The sequence below is a fragment of the Hylobates moloch genome, unplaced genomic scaffold (assembly GCF_009828535.3).
Source record: "Hylobates moloch isolate HMO894 unplaced genomic scaffold, HMol_V3 SCAFFOLD_1, whole genome shotgun sequence".
NCBI lineage: Eukaryota > Metazoa > Chordata > Mammalia > Primates > Hylobatidae > Hylobates > Hylobates moloch.
The window spans coordinates 218,253,417-218,267,327 of NW_026652276.1; the positions used below are offsets into that span (position 1 = coordinate 218,253,417).

General features: G+C 36.7%; 1 protein-coding gene across 4 annotated transcripts in view; it reads right to left on the reverse strand.

Moving 5' to 3' along the window:
- Window positions 1-1,163: 1,163 nt before the first annotated feature.
- PTN (pleiotrophin) overlaps window positions 1,164-13,911 on the reverse strand; it is a 114,084-nt gene continuing 101,336 nt past the window's right edge. For 3 of the 4 annotated variants that reach the window (XM_032761868.2, XM_058435865.1, XM_032761869.1), the window contains exon 5: window positions 1,164-1,895. In XM_032761868.2, coding sequence (XP_032617759.1) covers window positions 1,840-1,895 — 56 coding nt within the window. In that variant the 3' untranslated portion in view covers window positions 1,164-1,839. The remainder of the gene's footprint in view (window positions 1,896-13,911) is intronic. The other variant, XM_058435873.1, reaches the window with a different exon arrangement.

A 13,911-nucleotide genomic window follows, 5' to 3' on the forward strand; every position in this document is an offset into this window, starting at 1 on the left:
CTGTGAATAAAGGAGTATGCCAGTTACTTACAGGACTGTTTTTCCCTTGGGAGATTTAGTTCTAGTTCACCTTAACTGATTACTGATTCATGGGCTGCTGTTTTTGGCTAAATGTGTTAGAGGAGCAATGTTAGCTGAGAGGCTATCAAAATTTGCAACAGGCTCTTCCATCATCCCATCCCTTTGGAACTCTGCTGTCAAAAAATCCACTCAAGATGCTGCCTTTCTTTTTTCTCTTCCATCCATCCCCATGAGTACTTTTTCCAATTAAGGTCAGCTTGTAAAAGGACTACATTTCCTATTCATGTTTCTATCATTTGCACTTTACAAGGCACTCTTTTTATTAAGCACCAGTCCATAAAATGCCTAGAAGTTCATCCTTTTTTTCTATTCCCCACTGACAGTTGGCTTTGATGTAGAGGAGAGAAATGGATCTGCTCAACATTCCTAGCTCAAGTAGAGTCTTAAGCTAGATGGCAAAAGTAGTTTAGCTGCCAAGACCCTTTGGCTGCATCATTAGACCAGCATGTAATTATATATTTTATAGGTAGCCCAGGGTAGGCTGAAATCATCATTTCCCAAAACGGACTTAGCAATTATCTTAGTAGATAGGTGTTTGTTTATTGAGTCTTATCACTTTAGAATTAAAGAGTATGTCAAGAGAAATACTTTAAAGATAATCCCAGAGAATTTTCTATTATTCTCTGAATAATAGGAGAACAGACTTGTTTACTTAAAAATTGTGCTTAGAGGCCAACAGATAAGGAAGTTGTACAGATAGACTTTGGCACTCATGGCATGTAACAAAGTGAAAATTTTTGGTTTATGGAAACTAAGCCCAAACTACCATTTTGCACATCATTATAGTGATCCTGATTTGGACTGGCGCTATCCCACATATATCCACTATAAGAGCATTTTCCTGCTCCACTAAACCCTAGACTATTGTGAAATTTTTGTTGAATTCAGTAGTACCAATTTAACCTATTAATTACTGATAGAAAATACAAAAAAAAAAAAAAAAACAACTGTGTGACCTTTGTGCCCAAGAGTGACTTAGCTAGTTTGTATGACAATTTCTCTGTGCTAATAAGTTGACTGGGGGAGTATAAATGACTAAAGGAGTAGGGTTACAAAATCACATTATTGAACACAAAAACAACTTTTTTTCAGCATCACCTTGATTTATTTTCCTAGTATTTTTTTCCTCAGATGGAAAAATAATTTCATCAAGAAAACAAATGCTTCTGCCAAAGTGAAAGAATTTTATGTTTTAATGATTTTCTTTAGAAAAAAAAAAAAGTCAACATTGAACTAGGACATGCTGTGCTTCCCCACCCCCATTTTGCTGACTACATTTTTAAAAAATCTATTGGCAGAAAACAAGATATTTTCTTCAAATAGAGTGATTATGTTTTATTGCTATTTTGTTTAGTATATATTTTTCTCAATTGGGAAAAAAGTCTAGGTGAAAAAAATTACCTAACAAGAGAAGTAGTTTACATAGTCATAACATTTAAATTGCTGCCCAAAAAATGTAAAAAAAAAAATTTAATGTAAAATGTCACATAACTTCAAAAAACTTACCTCAATTGTCTATCATTTATCATGTACTATAAGTCAACTTCCTAAATAAGATTACAGTCCTTTATTATAAGCCCCTAGTGGTACTATAGTATACATTTAAAAAACGCTACTACAAAAATTTTCTTTTGTTTTTGCTTATTGTGTACTTAGCTATAGATAATTTTTGAATACAAAGCCTACGGTACATATAAATGCAATAGTTAACTGATCATGTTTGCTGATGTCCTTTTTATGTTCCACAGGTGACATCTTTTAATCCAGCATCTTCTCCTGTTTCTTGCCTTCCTTTTTCTTCTTCTTAGATTCTGCTGTGATTACAAAAAAGAGAAAGAAAGAAAGAGAAAAATGTCAAGTTACTAAATTGCAGGGAAGAAATAGCCACATTTCTTATAATTGACCAGATTGACACACAAGTTGTTTGCTCTTGGTAGTTCTCTTGGTAAATTGAGAAAACACTACGTGTGTGTGCGTGTGTGTGTGTGTGTGTGTGTGTGTATCTGTCTGTCTACTTTTGCCAAAAGAGTGCCTGTGAGAGTGGGCAGGAGGAACATAGCCTGCTTCCGTATTAATTCTATAAATGCCTGTTATCTTACTGGTTGCCTTTGTTTGATAGGCAAGATATTGACTTGGGGTCCTGCTTAGAATATAGAAATACAGCAGACATCTCTTAGTAAATTACCCAGGTCACTGCTCAATGGAAAGCTACGAGAGCTCTGCTTGGCACCTCATTTCCCCCATTCCCTTTCCGTGGGACTCTTCAGTAGTATATTTTATGAGCAAACAATTCCAAAGTGGTTCCACTCTGGGTCGGCCCTTTTCTTATATATTTGGCCAGCTATCTATATAGAAAGAACCAGCTATAAACCATATGTAGTCTCTCTGGAGCTTTGCCTACAGGAACTCCTAGTTTGGGGTAAAACAAATGGAATGTGTCAACATAGGCTGTAGGAAAGTAAAACATTGAGGATTTCAATCAAAAGACTCCATTCTTTTCCATTCAATCATCTTTCCACTTCTCTTTTCCTAACAGGGGAATGCAATATAGAATAGAACACATCTAATTTGGCTCCAAAGACAAAAATGGTCAGAATCACTAGGTTAGCAAGTGAGGGGATATTGCTAAATATTTCTGAGCCACTTCTCCAGTTTGGTCCCTAGTAGTGGCAGAAATAGACTGGTTAAGTACAGGCTCTGGAGTCAGACTGCTGAAGTTTAAATCCTGGCCATATCATTAAGTTACTGTGAGACACTGAGATTTCTTAGATTACTCATCTTTAAAAAGGCATATGAAAAGTACCATAGCATATGATAGGAACCAGAGTTTATATCCAAATTAAACTTGTTCTATAAAATCTACTGAGAACAACACATGATACAATAGCATGTACTCAATTAAGGTTAGCATTTATCATTAGTGTGATAATAGAGCAAGAACAAGAAATCATTACCCTATATAATTAAAATCCTTAATCATCTTCAACACATATTAATTGAGCAGGTCGATGAATGTGCTAAGCAATATAGGGTCACTGGGACAAAAACAATGACAAACAAGGATGAGCTTATTGTTCACTGGAGCATACGGCCTGTGTCCAAGAGGACTATAAGACTTATGATGACAGAAGATATGATATGATGCCAACCAGAAATATTGTGTATTTCTCAGCTCATACTTAAGTAGAGTTGGAAACTTTTCCATTTCTATGTACTATCTTCATGACCTCTTCAAGTAGGTTCCAAAGTCCATTACACACTAGTAGTATTTCTGTTCAATGTAATTGTCCTAATCTTCCTTTACGCAAACTTCAAGGGTACACCGTATGCAATTGGGTCAGCAGTTTCTAAACCCAGGCTAAATTGTTGTCCATAATTGTATTCATTCCATTCATGCCTTCCTAAGTTTGCCCCATTTCTATACTAAAGAAATTTAACCTTTCACTCTCTCTAGTTTTGTTCGTTTTCTCAAATATCTTTCTTTCACCCTATGAGAGGTATAATGACTAGAATTTGCAAGTGAAAGATACCTTTTAGGTCAAAGGAGACATTGTGTGTAATTTCTGAAAAATTATTCAGTGTCTGAAAATGTAATAATTCCCAATTTTTGGTCAACATTTTAGGCAACAGCTGTATATTAGGATGGTGTCTTCAGAGAACAATGCAGGATTTCAACTGAGACCTAACTCTGGTTTTCCCTGTGTTTCCTCATGTCCCTTCCTGGAAAACCCTCAGGAACTTGTTATCTTCTAGGTCTCCAGTAGAGTGGATATCTAAATAGCAATTTTCATATTTTGGCTAACATGTTCCTATTTCATACATAAGTCTGAGCAGATGACCTACTAATCAGGTTTTTGTATAAAAGTTTCATAAAACTTAAAATTATTCTGAACATTGGACACTTTTTTATCCGTTAATGTAAGGTTGTCCATTTTAAAGAACACTTTGGGAATAGGAATCCGTCACCAAATTCTTCTTGGTAAAGGCAAGAGCACATTCTTAGGTAACCCTTAACCTGACATTGGTGTTTTATTCATTAATTGACAACTTGCTAAATACCAGGAAATCAACCATTTGCTTATGAAATCTGCACAATGTCAATCAACTTATTCTTCTGACACAAGTGGCAAGTCATCATGGCACTGCCCGGACACCCTGCAGAACTTGAGTCCACTCTGGGCTCAATCTAAAGAGAAAAATGAAGAATCTTCAGTAAAAAGTAGTGGAAGGAGGGAAGAATTCATATTTGCAATAAGGTCAGTTTAGTTTTTTACATAACGAAGTGTTCAAATTTTTGTGAAAAAAAATCAGGTCAGTACTATTGCTTCCAATCAAAAGCAGTTTTTTGTGACTTTTATGTACATTCAACTGACAGACTAAATGAGATTTGTCACTGCTTATCTGTGTGGCCTCAAAAACTTATTAACAATCTCTCAATCTTTACCTAGTATACATGAGGGGTTTAAAATAGTATCACAAAATCTATGGCCTAGACAGAATGTGGTCCAACTCCCTTATGTAATAGATGAAGAAACTGAAACATTCACATTGCCCCTCTTTACTTCCATCTTCATACTTACGCTTATTTTAGTTCCCCAAATACATCTTTTCTGTTTGTCTGTTTTTCTCTCTAGTCTCTGGCCTTCAAATTCACTCTTCATTTCATCAACCCCACACTTCCACTATGACATTTGTCTCATTAATGCCTCCCATTCTTCAGGTACCAGCATTGACATCACTTCTAGTTTGCTGACCTCTCAGTCTGAGTTAGAAGTCGTTTCTCTTTCTTGCTTTTGTTAGAGCACCTATCTCTCTAGCATTGTAATTGCCACCAAAATACAAGCTGCGAGAGGGTGCAGTTTCTACTCTCTGTTGTACCTCCAGCCCATGGCAGAGGGCCTTGGGTATAAAAGCTGATTAGTAAAGCTTTAGTAAAAATAAATGGATCCATAACATGGATCCACCCATCTTCCTTATGAAGGTTCTTTGAATTTTCTTTGCTTCTTTCCATTTTATCCTTTTCATATTATTTCCTCCTGGCCTGAGTGTTCCTTCTCCTACTACCCCAATTTGCACAGTCAGCACCTAGTCATCCTTAAAATCTTAGCCTCAGCTGCATTTTCTCAGGGAAGCCCTCCAAGAGCTCTCAGATAAGCAGATTCCATGCACAGACACTCTCATTGCGCCTCTCATTGATTTTTCCAAAATTAGAATTGAACTATTAATTTTGTCTCTAATTATTTAGTATGTGTTTTCCTTTCCTATGACAATAGAGACCCTATCTGTATTTTGCATCTGTATAGTCTGTGCCTGGGACATAACAAGCACTCACGAAATACTTGTTGCATGCAGAGTGGATAAATGAATACTTGAAAGGGAAATAGTTCAACCCATTACTATATAGAAAAGAGTATTTCTCAAGGAAAGTAAGCAGTGTAAATCCAATAAGAATCTTGTCAAATTTCAGTCTATCTTTAAAGATAAATATTTTATGAAGAAGAAAATTTACAAACATACGTATATGAAATTTAACCAGGTTTCTTAACACTTTGTCTTTAGAATAGAGACCTGATTAAACTCTGTGGGTAAAACTGTCCCAGTTTAGTCGCCTTTCAAGGTTAGAGTGAGAGAAATGTTTACTATGAGATGTGGGTCACAAATTAGCCTGGAGCAGGACTATAATTAGTTAAAGCCAAGTGCTTTTTTATTGAAGTCATATAGCGGCTACTCTAGAAGGTTCTGGGAGCCAATAGGATTCCTACCCTGATGTGAACAGTAGGGCACTTTAGTTCACATCGAACAGAGCCAAATCAAGAGAAGGAAGTACACATACACCACACATCAAATAACACACCAGGCCACATGTCCCTTGTCCCTGCCTGGACTGAGGCTGCAAAGCAGAAACGGATGTAAACAGAGAATGAGCCATTGTCAACATGTGAGAGTAAAGGGCACCTGCCTGAAAGGTGACTTGTTCTGTTCCTACCAGGACATCACTGCACTGGAATCTCACAGCAGTGCCCTGGGTAGATTTTAACTTCCTGGGTTTTCAAACTTTCATCCTTTCTTTGGCCAGTTTTTGAGTTGATAGAGGCTAGTACTCATAATAATTGGGATACAGAGATGAGAAAAAATAGTAGGTGTGTATTTTTGTAACTTTGTGGGTTTTTTTAAAATATAAATACATTGTTTTAAGATATGTTTGAAAGTGTTCAGAAAGTCCTAAGGCTTTACTAAGTATACTAGAAAGGATTCAGGCTTCTTATATTGCTATGAATCATAGGATCCAAAGGGCAATGTTCACCATATTCAATCTAGAAAACTCAGAATTTATCCAAGGAAATTATTTCAATGCATAACAACTCCTGATAAGAAAGAAGACAGGCAGTGATATGGTTTGACTCTGTGTCCCCACCCAAATCTCACCTTGAATTGTAATCCCCATAATCCCCATGTGTCAAGGGCAGGACCAGGTGGAGGTAATTGGATCATGGCAGCAGTCTCCCCCATGATATTCTGTGATAGTGAGTGAGTCTTATGAGAGTTGATGGTTTTATAAGTGTCTGGCATCTCCCCTGCTTGTACTCATTCTCTTTCCTGCCACCCTGTGAAGAGGTGCCTTCCGCCATGATTGTGCTTCCTGAGGTCTCCCCAGCTATGTGGAACTGTGAGGGAATTAAACCTCTTTTCTTCATAAACTACCCAGTTCCGGGTATTTCTTCATAGCAGCACGAGAATGAGCTAATACAGTAAATGCAGTGAGAAGAATGAGTAGAAATTAATATGAGCCACGTTACAATAAGTTCTGAGCCCATGTGTTTTTTTCTATGCTGAATAGAAAACAAAATCTTGATAAATGCTAATGTATTAAGTGACACCATGGCCTTTAGGTACAGTGAGACAATGAAAAAATCATGAAGTTTTGTTAGAATCATACTACGAACTAAGCCCTAATCTAGAGAATTGGTTCAAATAGATGTTTGCCACTTACCAGCTCTGTGATCTTGTGCAGATCAATCATTCTGCCTCTGTTTCCTATAAACTGGGGATAATAAAACCTATATCCTCCTCAGAGGGCCAGTGTTAGTATCATGTGAGATTATGTCCTCTGCAATCTAATCTTATCACTAATGTTCAAAACACATTAATTTATTGATTCAGCAAATATGCACTCTATCTCCACTGTTTTAGATGCTAGGGTATAAAGGTGAACAAGACAAAACTCTGCCTTCACACAGCTGACATTACAAATAACACTTTCAAGGTGGCTTTATGGGAGAGTCTTTCAAAATTGTAAAGTGCTTTAAAGTACATATTTATATTAAAGATCATGGTTATGTGGCAGCTATTTTTATGGTTTTGAGATCTAGTGTTCTTGTTGCTAATTTACTACTACAATCCAGAGACATGTGTTGTGAAAAACAGAGCAGCCACAAGGAGAATGAATTACTAGAAAGAAAGAGTATACCTACAGTAGATTTACCCTGAAGGAAAAGGAGGGTTTCTCCTCTCAGGGTTATTTTATTCTTCTTAAAAAATATTAATTACTTGTCTCATTTAAAAAGTATTACAGACTCATATAAAAAACAAAGAAACACACACACCTACGGATATATATACACACACACACACACACACACACACACACATACATACATAGAGAGAGAGAGATTACTCATAACTTCACAATGTAGAAACAACACTTTTAACAATGAGTTCTATTTATGTTTTCTTTCTATGACTTTACTTAGGAATATATTGACAGTTGATATAGTATTTTATGCTAAAAATTCAATTGTATCTATTTTCCATGCCATTGCATATACTTTGAAATGTGACCAAGTAATATTCCTTTATATTATCCTACTCCATATATTCTGTAACCTTTCATCTTTTGTACATCAGTTGGATAGTTCTGACCTCTTGTTATTATAAATAATGATGCAATGCTGATTTTGTTCACAAATCATTGAATGCTTAAATTTCACCTTAGTATAGATTATTAGAACAGGATGTACTGGATCCAAGGGCAGGACATTTTAAAAACTCTAGATATGTGTTGGGAAATTTATTTTTGAAAGGAAGTAGTAATTTAAATTCTTATCAGCAATTTATATGAGTCTATCACAGCAAAGTGACCCTTGAAAGGCAAATAATCAAACAACAAGCATCATCTGTTTTCCATCTTTTCACAGGCCCTTTGGAAATAGGATTGCCATGTAGTTGGTATAAGTAAACATCAACTGCCCACTTTCAATATTAAGAAAATCTGGGAGAAATCAGACTGGAAGTGGGCCTTAAGAGAAAGACATCTATTTAAAGATTTTTCAAAGATCTTAAGGGGAGATGTTTTTCAAGAAGTAAGAAAGTTGAGAATTCTGAAATAAGCTTATCTCATTTTCTCAGTAAAAGGTCTTGCTTTGATTACTTATTTTCAGATGGCCTGCTGTGTATACAGAAAAACTAAAAAGGAAATTAGGAGATGAAATGATTTCAGATTGAGGGGAGCCCAGATTTTAACTAAAGTGACTCAGGCCCTGTTTGCTGCTGACTTAAATAAAGTGTCTTTGGGTCATTAAAACAGTAGGAGTAAGTATTGATTAGAATAGAAATACAAAATGTGCACCTTCTAAGAGACAGAATTCACTTTAGCTAAAAGAAGCTAAAATCATTCAGAAATGCACATTGCAGAGGTCAAGAGAGACAGCTGAAAAGGAACAGCTGGAGGCATACCATCAAGAACTGAAAGTTCACTTTTGGAGACTTGTTCAATAAATCACAAGGACTTATTACAGAAAAAGGATCATATCCCTGTCAAACAGTACTATCACAATGTAAATATGTTCAAAAGCCTGGATATCACCAAGATCCTTTTAATGCTTTGTGAACCTATTTAAAGTAACTCACCTGTGCTTAAGAATTAACTGCCTAGTCATCTAGAACTACCTAAACCCTCGCCCCATGCCAGCTATGCCTCAGAACTGATAACAAGGCTTGTCGAATTGTGAACATACAGCTCAGTGATTCAGGAACTAAAATCCAGGTACTGGTTGGCTAGGCTGCCTAACATGGCACTATTCATTCAATTTCCAAATATTTCAGTTTAAATTGGAGTAGCATAAATTAAGTGGCAAAATACAGAAACATATTTCTGTTAAAAATCAAAAGTATAATCTTTTAAACATTTGCTTAATGTATTATTCACAGATATAGTTCAGTCCAATGCCTATGCAATAATTTTGTTGTTTCTTCTTTGATTTCCTATTTTGTAGTATCACTTGCTTCATTTCCTCTTTTATGCACTCAATGCATTTACTTCTATGATATGTGTGGAAAACATGTGTACATGCATACTGCCCCGCAGTGCTACCCACATGCTGATACTTTGCTTCATCCACACCTCTTCTTTCCCTCACTATCCACCTTCCTCTTCATTCATCAACTCTATTTCGTAGCAATACCTTCTACTCCTGCTCAACTATCTGCTCTTCTGCACTCATCTGCTTTCTGATATCAAGTATATGTGAATAAAAGATAGTACATATATTTGTGTCTAGGTGCAGACTAAACACATCTAGACAATTTCAGGAACCTGTTTTGTCCCCACTCATTTTGGGAGGTGGCTCAGCATTTAACTGCATCTCCTCAAAATAGAAAGTTTAGCTATGAAAGCACTTTAGTGAATAAAGTAGATTTAATAGAAGGTTTAGTGAAGATGAAATTACTTCATCAACCATGCAGAACAAAATTAACAAAAGTCCCCAACATGTCAGTTATTTTTCAAATCAACTCACCAGTTGCATCAGTAGACGAATCCATCTCCCTTCACCCAAACACTCCTCTCTACCATCTTTTCAAACTCTCCCCACTCCTGTCTCTCCATTTCCCATTCTTTATGAGAAGGAATTGAGATATCTATAGCTTCTCCAAATCATAAAGGGCCCGTTTAGGATGCACTTTCTTTATACAGTAGAGTCAGGGGTGGGGGAATTAGCCACACATGAGTGTGTTGGGATCAGTCCCTGATCTGACCCATACACACATCTATACCAAGTAGAAAATTGTCAATTAAACTCCTATTTTTAGCTCAAAACATGTATACCATCCTTATTTGTTATTTACAGACACACATACACATACACAGAGAGAGAGAGAGAAAGAAAACCACAGATGTGGAATTAATGCCGAGTTTCTTTTGTTTAGCAAAAACCTCTGTCCTTCCTCAATCTGAAGACCACTCTTAAGATTTTACACTTCTTGACAGTGACCATCCCACATCACAGATTCATTGACCTCTATACCCAAACACAAAAGAACAATTTATCTCTAATATGACATTTAAATATTTAAGAGCTTATTTCTGCAACAATGAGGGCAGAGGTAGAAAATTTGCCTTATTATAAACTATTGTAAATTAGAAATGAAATGTAGTATTATAAACAGTAATAAGTAGTTCACACTTAGCTAATCATTATTTTCTACGATCATCTCTAATGTTTACTTTAATATAATATAGCCAGTACCACTAGGAAATCCTTATAATCTGTGAAAAAAGGGCAAAGTTTGAATTCCAGTATATTTAAAATTTTAGTAGGTACAGTCCCATAAATGTTTTTCCTATTCATTACCAAATAAATCTGTCTTTTGGTTCAAAAAATTATAGATATAGATATAGTTAAATAGAATCAGTTATTATGGCCTGACTTGCATCCCTCCTGAAAATTCATACTGAACTCCTATCCCTTGTATCTCAGAGTGAGAACATATTTTAGAGATAGAGTCTTTACAGAGGCAATTAAATTAAAATGAGGGCATTCAGATAGACCCTAATCCAATATGACTGGTGCATTTACAAGAAGAGGAAATTTGAACACAGACACATATAGTGAGGACACAAGGAAAAGACAGCTGTCTATAAACCAGGGAGAAGGGCCTCATAGGGCACCAACCCTGACAATACCTTGATCTCAGACTTTCAGACTCCAGAACTATGCGAAAATAAAGTTATATTTAATCTACTGAGTCTGTGGTACTTTGTCATGACAGCCCTAGCAGACTAATGCATCCGTGAATTTGATTTCAGACTATATTTCATTTTTGTATATCCTTCAGAGCATCCTCATTAGCTGTAGAGGTGCAAAATAGGATGTTAGTTTATTGTTATTTTCAAATTTGTCCTCCAGAATTAAATTAATTTTTAAATTTTAAGTCATTTAAATATGTAACTTAGGTGCTAAGCAATATAAGGTTTTATGCTCACCAGTGATTTCACAAATCGTACTGCATTAATTCTTTCACCCCCCTTCAAACATGTCCTCCCAGCTGTAAGCAGGTGAGCTATTCCCCACCACGTGATTTCTTCTGCCCCAAAAGACCCAGCAATCTGTCTATAGCAGCAGCAGCAAAAGGTAGATCTGAAGATCTTTCTCTATACTTTACATGTTTTTTAGACAGAGCAGCTTAATTTATTACTCTTGTACATCTAGGTGAAGATCTGAAAATATTGTTTTCTATTTTATGTAAGAGTAAAAATAATTTTTGAAAGCCTAGCAAGAGAGAGGGCCATGAATGTGTTAACCTGCCATCAATATCTGTGGGCCTTGCCACCTGCATGCATGAACACTAGGACGCTAGAACAATTTTACCTCCTTCTTGCTCTTTGGATTCCTGATGAGTTCTTCTACAAATACTGTTTACTTCTCTAGAAAAAGTCTTTATTATTTTATTTTCATGGCCTCTGTGCACTGAGCAACAAGCCTGCTCTGATTTCCCTGTAGGTTTGCATCAGTGAGAAGCAGAGCGGACTGGGAGTGTGCCAAGTGTCCCCACCAGCAGTTCCAGTTACCAGGACAGCCATCCCTCAAATTGTGGTGAAGCACCGGAATTGCTAGGAATCTCCTAACGGAGGGAAGACAATCATAATCCAGGCCAGGGCCCAGCCTGGGAGAGCTCTGGGTTAACAAGTCACCTTGCTGTTCGCCCTCACTCTCAAGGAACATAGCTGCCTTAAAGAACCCTAGATTGAAAACGCAGCACTAAGAGTGATCATTTGTTTTCAGAGTAATTTTTATACAAAGACAAGCTCAGGCCAGAAATTATCCAACAGGTCTCAATCAGTCATAAATAACTCTGAATATGCTTATATGAATGTTTAGGATTATCACGGAAACAAAAAACAAATTATTAATTTATTTTAGAATACCTAAAGGGATCCAGCAGTGATCACTTGGTTTGGGAAGCAGTGGTACAATGGAAAAGAACTATGGAAACAGACTGTCCTGACTTCAAGTTCAAGTCTGATCATTCACTGTCTGGGTAACTTTGTGCAAGTTGCAACCTTAGTGTGTTATTTTGTAAAATACAAATAAAAATACTTTAGGCTGCCATGCGGCTTGAGTGAGACAATGCAGGCTAACGGCTTAGTATAATGCCTGTCATATCATAAATACTCGATAAATAGGATACATTTTTACAATACTCAATAAATAACAACAGGCACAACTTAAAACACAAGTAGAAAGCCTCAATTCGGAAGTTAGAAGGGAAAAATGCAAAAGCTTCAGGAAGGAAAAAGGAGGTCCCGAAACCCAATAACTAATACGCAGCTTTCCTTAGTACTAATTACTCTATAGCTGTTTTGTGAGTACACAGCTAATGACCCTCTGAGCATGGAATGTGCCCAGGGAGATGAAAGCAGAGGCACAGTTTGAAGTAAACCTACAAATATTTATAGCTCCTAGTTCTCACAGCTGCCCCAGCAATTAGGACCAAAAATTCTTTAATAAGAAGGGGAGTAAAACACACAAATGACTCTGATTCCAAGTGAGCTCATTGTGCCTTCACAGTGATTTCTCTACACATTTTTGAAGCCAGTGTGAATGATGTAGCCTACTGAGCTAGACCAGGACAATTTAGTTGGATACATCATTCATTCATTCATTCATTCATTCAAGTCAGTATTCTTCCTTGAGTTTTCTCATGGGCTAGGGACTATGAGATGTAATTTTCAAAGGTGAATAAGATGTAGTATACAAAGAGTTTGCCTGTTAGGAGATGCAAACATGCCCTCGGTACAGCATAATGGATGCCTTATCACAAGAGTGACACGTCCTCTCAGAGGAGACCGTGACTTAATATTTGGGAAGTCTGGCAAGTTTTAACACTGATCCCTTTTCTAGTCATTGAGCGAAACAAGCTCTTTTTGACCTGAAGGACTTTGAACTTCCCCTTGTTTCATTTAGAACACCAATATGGCTAGCCCCTTCTCTCTCTTCCAAACCAAGTTCAAAAGTTACCTTGTCCAAGAGGCTTTCCCCGATTACTCTATCTCACGTACTCCTTTCCCATCACTCTATCACTTGGCTCCGTTTAGTTTTTAAGGTCACTTATGCCAAGAGGTATTTACTGATTTAGTTATTATTTATTTCTCTTTTTCCTTCATTGTCTACCCACCACCACCACCAGTAGAACACAGCAGTCAGAGGCAAGGAACCGTGTTTGTCTAATATCATTAGCACTTAACATACTGTGTGCTCCATTGCAGGCTCTTAACAGATTTTATAAAAACACGAATACATCACAAACAATGCTAAAGGACTCTCCACTTCTCTGTCTCATAGCATTTGCCACTCTATGTGGTACTTTGGAATTTATCCCTCTGCTTCTCCTACTACACTGTAAGACCAGTAAGGTCATTAATTTATCCCTGGTGCTAACTACAGCACATAGCACTTGCTCGCTAAAATATTTGCTGAAAGAACAGTAGAAATGTATGAAAGAATAGAAGAAGGAAAACAGTTCCAGGTTTGGAGAACTACAGATGCAAAGAAA